This window comes from Larimichthys crocea, chromosome V (assembly GCF_000972845.2).
Source record: "Larimichthys crocea isolate SSNF chromosome V, L_crocea_2.0, whole genome shotgun sequence".
In the NCBI taxonomy this organism is placed as follows: domain Eukaryota; kingdom Metazoa; phylum Chordata; class Actinopteri; family Sciaenidae; genus Larimichthys; species Larimichthys crocea.
The window spans coordinates 329,750-347,559 of NC_040015.1; the positions used below are offsets into that span (position 1 = coordinate 329,750).

The 17,810-nt window shown below is 40.9% G+C and overlaps 1 protein-coding gene across 4 annotated transcripts in view; it reads left to right on the forward strand.

The window, feature by feature from the left end:
- arhgap5 (Rho GTPase activating protein 5) overlaps positions 1–15,439 on the forward strand; it is a 48,953-nt gene extending 33,514 nt beyond the window's left edge. For all 4 annotated transcript variants that reach the window (XM_010738283.3, XM_019260390.2, XM_027278716.1 and 1 more), the window contains exons 4-7: positions 4,436–4,513; positions 9,737–9,868; positions 13,022–13,127; positions 14,635–15,439. In XM_010738283.3, the coding sequence (XP_010736585.1) occupies positions 4,436–4,513; positions 9,737–9,868; positions 13,022–13,127; positions 14,635–14,953 (635 nt within the window). In that variant the 3' untranslated portion in view covers positions 14,954–15,439. The remainder of the gene's footprint in view (positions 1–4,435; positions 4,514–9,736; positions 9,869–13,021; positions 13,128–14,634) is intronic.
- Positions 15,440–17,810: the final 2,371 nt, after the last annotated feature.

Genomic DNA, 17,810 nt, shown 5'->3' on the forward strand with positions numbered 1-17,810 from the left:
AGCTCGAGCAATGAAATAACAAACTAATGTTAGTGTGTGTGTGTGTGTGTGATTGACTTACACTTATTGAACTGGATTCCTGTCTCCTCCGACAGCAGATGGTTGTCATAGCAATGAAATAACTGTGGCACGTGTCCAAAAGACAGACAGACAGACATCTTTGGAATGAGAGACAAACAGACGGATGGAAGAAGAGAGAGAGTGATGAGAGGAGCTGTGATAAAGTAACTGTGTGTGTGTGCATCAGGATATTAGATCATATCACAGCAGGACGAGTCTTATCAGATCCCAACATGCAAACATGAGCTGCACTGTTAACTTCCTTCCCCTCACGTCCTGTGTGTGTGTGTGTGTGTGTGTGTGTGTGTGTGTGTGTGTGTGTGTGTGTGTGTGCGCGCGCCATCCTGTTGAGAATCAGATGTCCTCACAAAGGACACAGAGACGTACATGGTGGTGACATTTGGACAGGTCATTTTAAGATCAGATGTGAATGAGTGACGCTCATCAGCTGGTCAATGCACCAGGAAACCGGATTCAGCTGGAAAACACACAAATGATTTGTTTACTGATAGTCGTCAGCTGGTTTTGTGAATATTTTACAATAAAAACAACATTACTTCCTCAGCGTGATGTCGGGTCAGCAAGGGGTCGATCTAATTAAAGGACGAGCTGTGTCATGGAGGAACGTTTGAACGGGTAGAGCTGTTTTCAGGAAGCATGAAGTTGGCAGTCATTTCATTGGATCTTAGAAAAATTCTGACAAATATTTAACTAAGAGGATCAGATTACACTTTGTCAGGTGTCGACGTCTCAATGTTCAGTTTCCTGTGAAACATGAAACTCATTAAGGTGTGCTCAGTGTGAAGCGGCACAGCTGTGACTCAGAGTAATGTCTCTGATATCAGCGTGTCATAAGGCTGAAGGTCGAAGCTTCGGCTCCTTAAAGTCCTCATGGAACAGGAAGCTCTGTTGACTTCCTCATTTTGATGTGCTTCCTGTGAAGACGGTCAGATAGGGAGGGACTTGTCGTGGATATTGATAGCCGTTTACAGTAGCCAATAGTGAGTTTGTATTACACCCCCACTGCTGTGAGCTAGTGCCAGAGCCAACTTTGAACATGGCAGGACCCAGTTCAAACACCACCTCTGAAACCAGCGGCGACCAGTCAGACAGAGAATACAGTAGCTTAATGCACACCTTTATATTTTAACTGCAACTCTCAATGAAGAATCCCTCTAACGCCTCCAGCTCGTCCAGAATGCAGCCACTCGACTTCTAACCAGCTTTAACAGACGACGTCACGTCACTGATTTTAGCTCCGTTGGCTAGTTGCACCAGTTGACCTTGCCTTGTCCATCAGGGCTCCTCGGCTTCAGAATGAAGGCTCACTGAATCAATTAACTCGTTTAAATCAATTCCAAAAACTAATTTTAACATTTTTATGTCGTCGTCTATTTTTATCCTTTCATCTCTTAATCTTTTATCCTTTTACCCTAAACCAGATCTACCCTTTTAATATCGGCTTTCCAAACTTCTGTAGACTGTATCAAACAGGAAGCACTCCGCTCCGCTCCGGCGGCGGCAGAAGAGAGAAAGCGTTTGATTGGATGTAAAATTAGTACACGCCCCAGAGTGCTTGATGACATCATCAGCAAGTTTTTATGGTTTATCAGGAAATGACAAACTCTAAAATATCATGAAGAATACCTGAAAATACTGAAAACATGACTTCGTGTTACTGTTGGTCCAGAGGACAGATGAGATAGAAACAAGTTTGACTTCATGGAGAATTTAACTGTGGAACTGCAAGTCGGTCCTCACCTGTATAGGAATCTGAACATATTACAGAACATATTTAAGGATTAGCTCTGACATTCTGCTGACTGTGTGAGGCACTGCTACATCTCTCTCTCTCTCTCTCTCTCTCTCACACACACACACACACACACACACACACACACACACACACACACACACACACAGGGTTCAGTTGGTTGCTGATTAGACGGAGGTCATTAAGCGAAAACGCTTCTTTCGTCAGATTTCTTTTAACGAACTGTTCTGTCACACACCTGAGTCAACACACACACACACACACAAAGACATAAATAGGCAAAGATAAACACTCAGATACCAATGAACACACACATTCTCCCACAGTTGCTTACACTTGACATGATTTACTTGAATCCATTAAAGCTGAATTTACATAATACTGTCTCTGCTCAACTGCCTCTGCAGGGACCACACACACATGCACACACACACATGCACACACACTCTCATGCAGGCATGTATACTGCAGTATAAATGACCTTGCAGCAGCAACAGAGCAGAACTACAAACCTGAGCGGATCGTATGTGTTTTGCGCTCATCCCTGCAGCCAGCACACACATTATAGCTCTAATTAAGACACTCTGTCTCCATATGTGCTGGTCTGAGATCAGCTGTCAGGCGCCAGCTGGCTGTGATATTTGTGTTTGGAGACTAACAAATGCCCCTCTCAGACCAGCTGATGGCTCAAACACAAAATAACTCATTTGTTGATTTACTGTGTGTGTTATTGTTGCTCCAAATAACTGTTGGCTCCATCGGCACATTTAGGTTGAAATTTGTGTTTGACACGTTTTTGATGTTGAGTTATGAATGAATGGAACCGCACCTGCCGGTGAAGCTGTAATGTTTTGTACCACCATTCTATCATCACATACTGTATGTCTTCCACAAATAATAAAATTAATTTATCCTTTAATTCAATAATAATAACTGTCAAGCACCTGAGTACTTCAACAAACACAACGTAATGTCAAAAACTGGTTAAAGGTTGAAGCTTAGAGAGCTTATTGCGTCCACCTGACCTGACACAAACAATATACTGAATTTATTAACAAGCTAGAAGAGACATATTAGCGCATATGAAGAAATAACGAGAACTATTGTTTGTGTTTTTGCTTTAATACAGCAGCAAACCAAAAAGGCAATTACTCAAAAAAGGCAAAAGACAAACGTAGTTCAAAGTCCACAAAAAGATAAAGTACGAAAGAAACAAAGAGGAGATATAAAAAGACACAAATAAATGGGCTACACTGGAATAAAACACGATAAACAGGAGGATACAAATTGCAGAGTGCAGTGAGCTGGAAAGAACGACTTCAATACTGAGATAATTTATGCATTAAAAGCCGGACAAAATCTCCTCCTCTTATTTCTTCATTTAAATACTGATAAAAGCGGCTCGACTCCTCCATCTTCACCTTTTTCCCTTCTTTTCTCTGCTGCATGCTTCAACTTTTTTATCATTGAGTAATGAATTACCATCTACCTTTTAACAGTATGATGTCTGTGTTCAGTGCTGTTAGTGATGGACAACCCAAAGTAGAGTGCTCAGAAAAATACTGTAGTGTGACCGATACTGTTTTTTAGGGCAGATTCTGATCTTACTATGTGATGGAGGCAGGACAGTTAAAAACATTCAACAATTCTCCAAATCTGTTTTTACCTTTCTTTCTGTCTATTTTATCTATTTAAACCGATTTATTTATTAGAACATTTCTTTCTTTTTTTTTTTTGCCTTTTTAAAAAGATTTACTATTATTTTTTATTATTGAACCTTGAGCCTCTGGTGTTTCCACACTGCAAAATGATGAGATAGTGTTTCGTCATTTTTTATTTATAAATGGGGGGGGGTTATTTTACAGTTTGAAGCTCTTTTTGTTACATTTTGTTTGTGTGAAAGTGTTGTACAAATAAAGTTTGATCGACTGAGGTGATATCAGTGCACTGTAACAGTAAATTTCACTGGGCATTTAATAATTTTGAATTTATATAAATAAAAAAAAACAACACACAAATGGAACATAATTAAAGGTCCAGTGTGTAAGGGAGCTCTATTTACAAAATATCATGTAATCATTATAACTATGTTTTCATTAGTGTATAATCAACTGAATGTTTCTGTTACCTTAGAATGAGTCCTTTTCTGAGTTATGTCCTGGTCAATACCAGTAATATCTGTGATAGGCCATTATCTTCTAATAAAATATGCCAAACAATATATCCCGTGAACTGATGATGCCAACGCACCATAAACATCTTTCATTCTGTCATCCTTTCACGGGGTGCACATTCACAGGAAACCAGAAATGATCAAGGCTTTAATGAGAAAAAGGCAAAGTTAGTCAATAAACAGTGAATACGGTTTGAGGGGCAGAAAGTGAAAGTTCCGAGAGACTTCAGGAATTTATGGCATGAACATGGCATTTTTAGCCTTAATCCCCAAAGAAATCTCACTCTGTGGTTTCAGAAAACCACAAATGGCTAAAAGCCATTACACAGCTCCTGTTAGTCCACAGTTCTTGTGTAACGCTGCTGAAATTCCACATGAATAAAGTCAGTCAGAGCTGTTCCTGAAACGTAGCTTGTTTGTGTTCGCAGGTCTGACGACAGAAGGTCTGTATCGTGTCAGTGGGAACAAGACGGACCAGGACAACATACAGAAACAGTTTGATCAAGGTAAAACACACCTGCACAGATGGCACAACATCATAAATACACACTGATATACCGAGAGCACATGTGGAACTGTAGTTTCAAAGCGCAGACGCCGCTGGTTCTTATTATTTTCACAGATTGTGATCCTAAATTATTTTCCCATGAACATTTAAGAACTCAGGAGTTCCTTGAAAAACATGTTACCAATTCGAGTGGTGTTTGTGTGATGTGTGCAATAAAATTCAACCCACAGAGAAAACTGATTCCAATTCTGACCACGCAGCAGAAGCGCTTAAAGAGAAACACATGCCCCGTGGAGCAGAGTCGAACCTGCGCGAGGGCTGGTGAGCTGCCAAACCGGCTGTTAGGATAAATAAAGTCACCACAGGCAGAAATCACCAGCACACGGTCAATCATTTTACAGCCAGGCGCTGAAATCTGGATAAAAGAGTATTGTTTTTTCAGTCTAACATAGTGTTTTAAATAATTATGTTATTTTAAAGGAGTAATGGAACAAATGACACACCTCACTGTGTCATAAATCTGACTGCAACAAGCTGACATCGTATAAACACAACTTAGATGATATACTGTACATCTTGTCGTCCACACCATTGTGCCCTGAGTCTCCCAATACTTGACAAACTGATTGGTTTGTGGACGGACGTGCATCAGTGGGATGCACGAAAATGAGATTGTTATTTAATTATTTCCAGCAGAACTTTGAGCGCGATATTTGGGTCCAGTTTCATTCAAAACAGTAACGTAGCTAGCGCATTTATAAAGTCATTTATGAGACACGTTCCTGAAAATGTTTCACAATAAAAGCTTTGTGTGAAATCTTTTTTTATGTTGCTAGAGGCTGCTTTTAATTTGAAAAGCGACAGGAAGTGTCAAGTTTGTGTTCAACAGGAACGGATGAGGAAACAAGGAGGCATCATACCAAAATATGAGTGAATCCTCAAACAGTGAATTAAAAATAAAGGCCTGTCATTAAACTACGTTTTTATTTGAAATGCCTCCCATTCTCATAGATATGATGTGATATATCTCTAACAAAACAACCTGGAAAATATCGGCATGTTTTTTTCTGATGACTTTTTATTTAGTTAAAAAATTCCAAGACTCATTTTATTTTGTTGTTGTCTATGTAACTTCGAGCAACTGGCCGGAATACCCGAACCTAAAACTAAAACTGCTTTCAGACTAGAAACGAACAAACGCTGGGTCAGTCTGGACCAGGACCACCTCTTTTCATCAGTTCAGGCGATCTGAGGGAGGTTTTACATCTGTAATTTTGGTTTGGATCAATCTGAAAAGTTAGAAAGTAATAATCCAAAAAATAATCCATAGCATAGCAATCCTTACCCAATAATCTTTTAGGTCTGTTGTGTTCTTTTAGTATCAGAAGTAATTCAGTGATACTTGTGTGTATCCATGGTTACTGTGGAAACAGAAACTGCCTGTAGCTCATACATCGAGACTTTTCATGATGCTAATTTTAAAAAGATAAATACTGGACTCACGGTGAAAGTCCAGAGCTAACTCACTGACTATTATTGTCTCTGTTTGCAGGGAGACCGCAATGGAAAATGTAGTAACAAAAACTTAGAATGCTGATAGAAGAACAGAATAGAAGTCATAAAAATGAACTTTATGGTTTTTATATCTCTCATACTTTTTTTTAGATATTTATGATGTGCACAAAATGTGGTCATACAAGAAAAGATTCAAACAGTTTCAAAGTTTTTCTTTCCATAAAAGAATCCCAGTACCTGGATAGAACCACTGAAATGCTAATTGATGGCATTTCTTGGAAATAATAATATGCATGAAAATTTGCCAAGTTTTATATGGATATCCGGTCAGTTTCGATGGTAAATTAAAACAATAAATTCCTCAGTGTGTGCTACATTGTCTGAGAAAGCAGAGTTCTTGCTTGCAGAGCTGTACCAGCAATGCCTACATATACCAGGATGCATTGCCATCAGCTTCTGACGTCCACTGAGCAAGCCAAAGTTAGCAGCTGGATGCTAATAGTTACATAACAATGCTAAACAAATGAATTCCCACAGGTTGATCACTTCTTGTTCACGTGCAGCTGGTCCTGGAAGAAGAACACTTATTTATTGGATAATATAGCATGCACCGCAGAATTTGATGCTTTATTTGACTACATGTACCACCAACACTGATTGGACATCCACATAAATAGTGGCAAAGTTGCCTGAAGAGCCTGAAACACTCGTAGCATAAAGAACACGCTTAGCTTTGTAGCTGAAGATGCCTCTTGGATGAGAGATGAAACGTCTTTACAGATCTACAACCAAGTCCAGTTGCCCCAGATAAAAAAAAAAATATGATTTGTTTTATTTTATTTTATTTATTTTATTTTTTTTAGATATTCTTTGTTTCTGGCTCCATTCAGTCATTTCAGATGTGTTTTATTTCTTGGATGGATCTCACCAGATGTCAGTATTTCAGTAAACATCTGATAAATCAAACACAGCTGTAACTGTCAGAGATTAGAGAGATGCATCTTAAATAATGTTATTCTCTTCAGGTTTTTCACCCCCTCATGGTTTGCCGCAGGCGACTTCACGTGTTTAGACTTCGCACATTCATCCTGCGCTCCTCCTGCTCGCTGCAGCTCCATCATATCTGTGTGTGGAAAAGCACCATTTCAGCCAATTAGCTCCTGTGTCAGTACGAGCGGCCGGTGGGCTGCCAGCTGTGGCTACTTACACCAAATAAACTGGACGCGTTTTTATGGGAATAGTTTAAGATTTAAATATGTTTGCTTGGGGAGCAGCGCAGGGTTTCTTCTGGTGCTGCTTCGTTATCAGTTTCGGCTGAAGCAGCATTTGTCGGTCGTTTTATTAAACACAGCTACTCTTCCTCCCCTCCCTCCGCTCTTCTCCTGTATTTGTCTTATTTGTCCCTCTTTCCTATGATATCGTCCCTCATTTTGTCTCCTCGCTCCTCTTTTTCTCTCCTCCTTTTTTTTTTCTACATGCATTTCCTGTTGTTCTGTACTGCCTCACCTCCTATCTCTTTATTTCCATGACAAGTATTTCCAGTGAACTCGGAGTGTGTGTGTGTGTGTGTTGGCAGTCTTTCGGATTGAGTGTGACAGCTGTCGTGTTACCTCGGGGCTCTGTCCTCTTTTTGCTCCCTTTTCTCCTCCCTCTTTCTCCTCCTTCCCGTCTTCATTTGGTTGGTACAGTGTGACAAAACAGGAAGTAATATTTATTTTCATTCTGTACCTCTGGTAGCTGACGAGCTAGTTTTCTTTAATAAGCCATCATTGCACAGTATTTAATGAGGGTTAATAAGAAGGCTGACACCAGTTTGATCTCCAACTCCAGCCTGAAGTGATGACTCAACCTGCTGGATTTTTTCTCTGCGTGAACACGGCAGCAGCTTCCAAACAGAAAACTGTGACGGAGCCTCTCTCCTCTCTCCAGAGGAATGACAATGCAGAAAAATGGTTGTTTGAGCTGGACGTGTATTCTGTTCGATCCCCGCTGCCTCACATTAGAGAAACACTCAGGCCTCTGTGCCTCCAGACGGACTGATGATAACCTCTGTTAGCTGTGATCAGAGAGGAGCTCTGTTCTCCTGCTCAGACACAAAGCTCAACTGTGAGCACCGCTGCTTTGATATCCTTTCAGACGGAATCGTTATCTGTATCTGAATGGATCCACAAGGGTTATCGGATCCAGGTCTGAGACTCAAGTCTAACATGGTCGTAAAAAGGGCTTCAAAGAGTGAATGCAGGATCGTCTACGCAGGTTTTGGTCTTTGGAATGTCGTCTTTGTCATTTAAACCAATAAACGTACTTTTCTTGATGATCTATCTTTTGGTGAAGAAAGGATGGGCGGCATGAGAAAAGAAAGTTTATACAGACGGCTGTGCAGGGTTCTGATTAGCGGATATCAAATAACGATGACTCTCAGCTTCCGTGCAAATGAGGTGCCGTCGGCTCTTGTTGTGGCGTCATTCTTTAGAAACTTGACGTACCTTTTAACAATGACACCGTTTTATCCGCCCTAATCATCTAACTCCCCCGAACTAAACTTTCTATAAAAATGCTCGCCTGTACTTCAGCTCATAACCCGCCACTTTCTCACGGGTCACTCCTTAGCGACATAAATATTCAGCTCCAGAAAAAATTATGTTTGATACTTCTTTTTTTTTTACCACTAACCCAGATTGAAGTGATAACACTACCAGATTCTCTAGCCCAATGTGGCATTTTACTTGCCCCCCGGGCATTCTCGTTATTGTCGAGCTCTGCAGTGGGTTTGGTTGTATTGCCATGACAAGAAGCTGTTTGAGCATCAAAGTGAACGTCAAGAATAAAAGAGACATCTGTGATCTGCCCACAGAGACGACTCACTCGGCTGAAAGAAATAAGAAACTCCTCTTCTTGATTGAGTTTCATTATTCAGTGAAGCCGTGTGTATTCACAAACTTTCTTTCACAGGATGCAGATAAAATAAAGAATGTAACATTGGGAATGTTCATTTTAAGGATCCCGTGAAGTTTTACCTTAAAGACGTATGCCATTATGGAACTAATTGTAGGAATAATATAGGAATCTATTGGAATTTTCTTGAAAGAAATGCAATTTTCTCCTCCAAGAAAATAGCAAAAGAAAGTCAGCACTTTGTTTGTGCTCATGGAGAAAGCCCAGAAACATTGGCCATCATCCCCAGAGGTTAAGTAGTCGTTAGACAATAGCTAATTTGTTCAGAGATTGATGTGTCTGATGCCTGAGTGCATCCTAGTGGACTCTCTGTGCTCTGATCACAAGAGGAAAGTATGTTTTTGTAGAGACTCCAAGTTTGGATTTGCATTTTCTCAATCATCTTCAAGAAGGTTTCCTCCAAATAATTATGTCTTTCAGTTTGAAATAATTTGAAAGAATAATATCATAAAAAGAAACAAGACAAACAAAAGAAAGTCAACAATGTGTTTGTGCACATGGAGGAAGTGTTAAACTGAAGGGTTATGAGAACATAAGATCCTGCAGAGAGAGTTCAGAGCTCCGTGAGTTTGATTGTGTTTTCCAGACGCTCTGCCCGGGTGGAGCCGTTTTCCTGTTTGTGATGCAGAGGATGAAACGAAGGGCGTGCTGTAGCTGAGGCTGCAGCGAAAAAAACAGATGAAGAACATGAACTTGTGAATAAGCTGCAGACGGTGACAACACTCAACTCAAAATGTCATTTTCTTTGTAGATCACAGCATCGACTTTGTGGTGATGGACGTGGCGGTGAACGCTGCTGCCGGAGCGCTCAAGGCTTTCTTTGCCGACCTGCCCGATCCGCTGATCCCCTACAGCCTGCACCCGGAGCTGGTGGAGGCCGCAAGTAAGAATAACGACAAACACAAATTATCAACAGTTCTCCTGCTGATGGCACATTTTAAAATATATTCAATTAAAACTTTGAGGTCGGAAATTGAACACTGATCTAAATCTGTCCATTAAAAAAATATAAAACTGTACTTACGACCTCTTGTCTAATGTAACTGCAGAAAAGTTTAATTTAAACACACACACAGCTTTCTGTCACATCACACACTCGTAAGAGGCTTTTTTCAGCCGCAGGATACTGTGTGTGTGTGTGTGTGTGTGTGTGTGTGTGTGTGTGTGTGTGTGTGTGTGTGTTTCCTGGTCGTGTATCTGTAATGCTGAGTGCTGAAATCACCAGGCTGACAGCAGCAGATTAATGAGACATAAATACACACACACACACGCTTAAACACTAAGAAATGTAAAAAAAGACGTCCCACGTGCGCGCACACACACTCGTACACATGCACTGAGGCAGCTCTTCTTCTCTGGAACATGAGTCATACGTAGCAGGAACTCTTCTTCTTTCATACTTTCTCTTATCGCTCCAGCATTCCTGCTCCCTTTTTTTCTTGTTATCCTACTTTCCCTTTCACTTCCAAACAGTTTTGGTCTCTGTAGCTAATTTCCCCGTTCATGACAACAGTACTGAGGGTGAATTTATATACAACTCACCTGTTCACATTATATTAAGACTTATAGTTATTCAGAATTAACAGCGTTGACGCTTTGATTGACAGGTGGGTGCTGTTACAGATGGCTTGTTTGAGCAACCAGGCTTCATTCAGGCCGCCTCAGGTCCACCAATGATTGACTCACTGCTGTTGGCCGTTAACAGCATTACACAAATCATTTTAAATGTGACGCTTTTATGGGCTGTTAGGTGTTGTTTCAAACAACGTGAAGTGAAGTGATAACACCAGCAGCTGCTTCGTTGTGTTTGTACGATATGATCATCGAGATCAAAACGTGGCTCGTCGGTTGGTAAATCTTAACGCTGAACAGACTTTGAGTGGGTTTGTTTGTTGGTAGAAGTCTGATCTGTTGACCCGTTCATTCAGTGATTCGACTTTTTTTTTTTTTCACTTTTTATTGTCGGTTGAGATTTTCTTTCCTTTTTTTTAATCTATATTTGATTTCACTGCAGCAGCAGGCTCTTTTCCTGGCGCAGGGATCATTAAATTTTCATCTAAACTCACCCTTTGTAGTTTTATCACTTTATTGAACTCATTGCATTGTGGGTGCAAAGTGTAGACAGCAGTGTTTGTTCTCTTCTGACTCATATATCTATATTATATTTGATAAAAGGGGATTAAATAGTTGTCTTGGTAATGTTTCTGTCTGTTATATTCCCAGTTAATGTTGACATATGGCTGCATGGATTAATGACCTTTGACCTCTTACAGCCATTAGAGGGTCAAAGGCTCGCCTCGGCTCCTCGTTAAGATGATTGATCGCGTGCACGGCGAATAAATCTGCTGTTACGTGTGCAGCTGTAAATTTTTCCGTCTAAAAAATTTCAAAGGCTTCCCCGCTGCTCCTGGAATGTCTGGAATATCCTGGAGAATATTTCCAGACAGAGAAGGAAGTTCAGGGTTTGTGTTATGGTAGCTTTGTTGTGACAAAGGTAAAAGCTCGTATTTCACGTCTGCTCTTTAAATATTTTATAACCTAGCGGAGCGTTTCAGCTCCGACGAGCGTTCGCCGGCGGGAAAAGTGAAGGATTCTCTCGGGAGGACGAAGAACATCGAGGAAGTGCACAGTGACGGTTTACTTTTTTATGAATATGATGGGACACGTTCTCTGTTTGTTTTTGTTTGCCTGTCACTTCATATTCATGTCTACCAGCTTCAACCGTCAGCTTCAGGACCGTTTCTCAAACCAAATATTCTCAGGCTTCACTTTTTCCACTTGAAACTCGAGCTTCTAATCACTAATTTACAAATATTCAAATATATTCAAATATATTCTATATTATTAGAGAGAGATGGAACACAGTGTCATCTTATAGACAAGTTGACTAACTAGTTAATTAATAGAGAAAGAATCTGATATAATTATATTACTTGTACATCATTATCTTCTGTCCTGCTGCTTCTTTAATGCTGTTAAATAAATATAATAATAGAATAATAACATAAGCAGGTGCAACTTGAGCTATTCATTTGTAAGTTTTGTGGCAGTCGGTCACCGGACGTGTTTGACCACAGTCAGTTTTCATGATTCCTTCAGTTATTGGTTGAATTTCTGCGTCCTGTTTTTCTTTGATCAATAAATTCATCGCTGCAAACTGCAGACCTGTTCCTGATCGTTTGAATAAGGCTCTGAGTTTGTTGCTAGTTGTTTTTATAGAAATAAAGCCGCTGAGACGATGAGTCACTATGATTGATTTTGTGTGTGAGCGTAGCATTAAGCTCATGCCATCTCACGTTTTTCAGATTTGAACACCTAACAATTAAATTAAAATATATTTCATCCACTTTCCATGACCACTTATCCTTAATCAAGGTTGCGGGGGTGAGGTGACATTGGGGGAGAGGCGTGGTTGTTCATCATGGGCTGACACATAAAGACAAATTCACGCTCACTGCTTAACCTGCATGTCTTTGGACTGTGGGAGGAATCCGGAGAGAACCCGTGCAGACACGGGCAGAACATCCAAACTCGTCACAGCCCGTCTGCACGTTTGAACCCAGAACCTTCTCTCACTGCTGTGAGACAACAGTGCTAACCTAACAACAGGAAGAACACTAAAATATTGAACAATACAGGGGAAAAAACAAAACTATTAATACAAATAATATTTCCCAAAGTAGAAGTTCAGTAAAAGTTCTTTGTGTTTTTTTTTCTAAAACAGTCGAACACAAATAAGTTTGTTTTCTTAGTCTGCAAAAAAAACTATGCAGAGTAAGACATGATGCAGGCTACAATCATTTCTGCCCACAAGCTTTAGTGTGTGTGTGTGTGTGTGTGTGTGTGTGTGTGTGTGTGTGTGTGTGTGTGTGTGTGTGTGTGTGTGTGAGAGCTAGCACAGTGTAGGAGTTGCTTTTGGCAGCATCTCAGCCTTTTGTTTTCCACAGAGTATAATTTCCGTTCCCAAGAGAGAGTGTGTGTAAAATATAAAACGCCTTCTGTCTTTTCCCCGTGTGTGTGTGTGTGTGCGTGTCAGAAATCGTGGACTACATCGAGCGTCTGCAGGTCTTACGGGAGATCGTGAAGAAGTTTCCTTCCGTCAACTACCAGGTCTTTAAATACATCATCACACACCTCAACAGGTAAGAAGATGCATACACACATATATAAACACACACACACTCCATAGTCAGTGTGATGTTGTTTAGTGTGCGTGTGTGTTGGCGTTAAATCCTCCAACAGCAGCTATGAATTGATGAAATGATCATGTCAACAGTTGTCTCCTCGCAGCAGATTCCATTAGCCAACAAGTTGGACAGTGTTCAGCTGAAATTAATTTGATTAACTTTTAATGCTTCAGCACCCCAATCATGATGTCACGCTTCCATCGGTTATTGATTTCAAAGATCAGACGCTGCTTGTGTCCTGATGAGGCCGCAGACCGAGCCGCTGACGCTCCGACACAGCGAAATCAGCTCATTTCCTTCTTCCTCTTAAATGGAGCTCGTCACGCCTGACAAATTCTGTTTCCTCGACCACGCATGGAACCGTCGTTCAGTTTGAGTTTTAATCTTAGTGATAAATCAAGTGTGTTCACAGCTGGAGGCGCTTCTGTGAACCAGGAGAGAGAAGTCACATTAATGAAGGCTGAAAGAGCTTTTAGGTTTATTTTTATTAATACGCCGCATCATGATGATAATTCAATATTTCTGATGATCTGATCTCATCGTGTTATCGCTCTACACATTCCTGTTGTCACATGTAATGATTCTGAGCAAACTGTAATTAAAGTGAAACAACATCAATTACTTCAGTTTTAGTTTGACACTTTTAGCTCCTGTAATATAAACTGTGAAACACAGTTGATTGTTTCAAAGCAACATTGTATAGAAATTCACATTTTAGTGATTCGTCTCCTCTAGTTTTAGAGTTAGATCCCACTGTGGTAAATATGGACAGCTGTACATGTGTATCTGTTCTGATTACATTACTTATGATCAAAAACTAGTCAGTCGACAACTTTGATAACAGCCAAACATCAAGCAAGGTCAACAACAGCAGACATAGCAGCAGCTAATATTACTGACTAGTCCAACAGCAGTCAGCCCAGCTCGGTGTCTGTCTTTCAGCCTTTTATTTCACCAAGCTCTCACCAACCACTAAAATTCAGTCCCACATTTACTCTTGTCCGGCGGCTTCTTGCTCGCTCACTCTCTCCTTTTCTCTTCTTAGCTTCCTCCGTAGAGCCTGCTAAACCCGGTTATTTTGTCCAGCTCAGGTTCTGGCACAACACTGGCTCCACTCCCCATCAGCATTCCCTCGTGCCCTGGGCCTGAAAACCTCCTCTTCTTGGTCCAGTTTCACCAAAATCAGTCAAATAGTTGGTGGTGTGTGACTTAGTGCCGTAAAGCGTTATGTACTTCTCCCGACCCGGAGCCCAAAGTTACATAGTGTGAGAACAGAGGTACGAATGACAGAGACACCATTCACCTGATTACAAGCCAGTGTAGCACAAACAGGATTTAATGGGCATTAGTTTGATGTGATGATGATGTGACAGGCTGCTTTGATGACATCATGATGACCTCGAAGTGTTCTGCTGTTGTCACTGATGATAATTTGTGGATGACTTTCTGTTTCCTGCTGCAGGGTGAGCCAGCACAGCAAGACCACCCTGATGACGGCCGACAACCTGTCCATCTGTTTCTGGCCCACACTAATGCGTCCCGACTTCGAGAACAAGGACACACTGTCCACCACCAAGCTGAACCAGGCGGTCATCGAGTCCTTCATCGTGCAGAGCGACTACTTCTTCCATGGCGGCGAGGTGGCCGAGAGCTCCAGCAGCGAGGGCACGCCGCCGCCACACTGCCACAACATGGTGGAAGCTCTGCTCCCGCTGCAGCTGCCCCCGCCCCTGCAACCGCAGCAGATCCAACACACCCTGCACCCCGACCCGCTCATCTGAGAGCCCCAGGAGCATGATGGGAAATGAAGTCTGGGGTTGATTGTGTGCGGCTGCTGGCTGCTTTCGGCCAACAGTCACTTGTAGGTCGCCTTCTGCTCTGCAAAACGCTGGTCGGCTGTTGAAATAAAAAAAAATAAAATAAAATAAAAAAACCCGGTTGGTGAATTTTGAGGAATCATCAGCTGCTGTTTCTCATCGACTTTGAGGTGAACTAGCTTCATCGACCGTTTGTTGGATTAAAACTAATCTGTGAGATGGACTCATCCTGCGCGGTGAATCCCGGATTAGAGAATTACAATTACAATTTTTGGATCTGACTGCCCCTTTTTATGAAACGAAGACTGAGGATAGTTGAAGAAAGAACTGATTTGATTTGGCACATAACAACGACACTAATCGTTCAGCAGGGTCTGACTTGGACTCTGGGGATTCTGGGACACGTGTGGGGCAACATAAAGATTCTCCTCCTACCTTACCCTGATGGAATAGCACACTGGGGTCCTAAACAAGCCCCCCTTAAGACCTGCCCTCCTTCACCGTGCTCCGAGACGAGAGAAAAGGGAAGTTAAAACTTTGAGAGTCCCCACGACTGCAACTGAAACATGAAACTGACTCGTTCGATTATTCGACTGACTGGTTCCTCGACTCACCGACACTGTTTGCTGGCTGAAAGGATTTCACAGTCTTCCTGCAGATCTCCACATTTCGGCACAGGAAAACTTCTTCTTCTCCTCCTTCTTCTCCTCCTTCTTCTTCTTTTGTTGCCCTTTGACCCAAACCCGGTCAGTAAGAGGAGGCGAGGCAGTGAACTGGCTCAGTGTTATGAACTCGATGCCTCATAGAAATCTGAGAAATTGTGGATTATTTTTAGTCTCGGGGAGATGGGGGAGGGAACGCTTGTTTTAAATACTTAAAGACAAAAGTGAAAGTAACCCCCCCCAACCTGCAACATGAACATTGACCCCCTCAAAAGAACAGCACATGCACGATTTGTGTCAAAGGTCCCACATGCCAATTTCATGTCTGTTTGTGTAGTTTATGTTTTTATCATTTTGATTTTTTTTTTTTTTTTTTTTTTAATATTTTTTTTTTTTGGTTTTTTTTTTACCGTTTTGTTTTGTTTGTTTTCGTGTGTGTGATGACGATGATGTGTGTGATCTGTGTGAACTGACCTGTGGTCTGTTGTTGGTCAGTTTGTACTTCCCTGCAGAGGGGAGAGAGGGATTCAGGAGGGAAAAAGGAATTTAAAAAAATGTGGACTGACGGACTCGCAACACTCCGACAAGAGAATCAGACTTTACGGACTTCACACAAACCTTCAGCCTAACCGTCTCGTCTTTGGAGCCTCTAACCTTAACGCAACGACCCCACCCCCCGCCCTACCCTCTCCTCGACCCCTCGATGATGGCACATAGTGAGGAAACCACTACATCGCGTTGCATTCGGGATCCGTTCGGTTCGAGGAGGCGTCTTCAGTGTTCGACTAATGCTTCCCGCTTTGTCATTTCGATTTTTTTGTTGTTTTTTTTTTTGTTGTCGGTTTGTGAAACTAAAATTAATTTGCATGTCTCTGTTTTTTGGCACTATGAAGAAAAAAGAACTTTAAGGGTTAAAAAAAGAAAAAATGAAACACTTGTTCAGATTTGCATCGTTGTATCTGAATCTTTCGGTTTAAGGGGAACATTGCCACAGAAAAACTTCAGAGGGGGTTACATTTTTTTGCATTTGTTGTTTTCCGTCATGCAAAATCAACTCTTAATATCATATTTTTGGTTATATGTTGAATAGTTTTCCCCTACATAGAGGAAAGAAGTATATATAGATTATATATAATTATAATATAATATTATAAATATATATATAAATTTATCAGCGACAGAGGTTGCTGATTTAGTGAAATTCACGGGGTACTGGACTGTATAATCTGTCAGAAGCTATAATCATATTTCTTTGTTTTTCCTGATGCTGTGTGTGTGTGCGTGTGTAGAGGGGAGGGGTTTAAAAACAGATCGGTAGATTTAAATCCAAAACAAACATCCCTCCTCGCTTTCTTCATCGATAACACAGAATTGAATCTAAATTCAGTAACATTGTCAACTCTTGTTGTTTCGCACGTTTGTCCGCAGGCCGAGCTCCGTTTTAAAAAATAAAATAAATTTATGACTGATGAATCCCAGATAATCTTGAAACATGAACACAAGAATGACTTTTACCTTGCTCTTCATGTTGCAACAAAGAGGAAGTTAAATATTGGTAATACTTTTTTTTTTTTACACTGATTTCAAGTGACCTGGAAAGAAGTCACGATTACGAAAGTACCGTGTTCAAGTACAATTTGTAGGTACTTTATTTCCAATTCATGCTACTTCTACTGCATCTCAGAGGGAAATGCCTTGCATCCAAACACGTTTTGTTGCAGGTCTTTAAATGGTAACAGAGTGTTGTTGTTTTTTTTGTTTCTTTACATGATGGTATTCCCACTTTTACCTGAGTACTGGTCCCACAATGGTAATTTGGTACTAATTATAGTTCTAATAGAAAGTGTCAAATTAGCACACTTTTAATCAATTAATTTCAGTTAATTGCCGGCGTCACCTAGAGAGTCTTTTAATCAGGACACAGCAGGTCAGCTGCAAAAGTGCAAAATGTGTCGACGGGCGAACAACATGTGGAGAGAAAAAACTAATAAATTAATAATGAGTTCATCCTTTAATTAGTGACGTAGTTCTTCACCTGAAACACCTTAAATACAGCGCGTCAGACGTTCTGTTCAGCTCTTTTATCAGTTATAGTGTTTGTATTAATGCTATTCCCGATACGTACATTTATATACAGTGATGTGGAGATACTGCAGGAG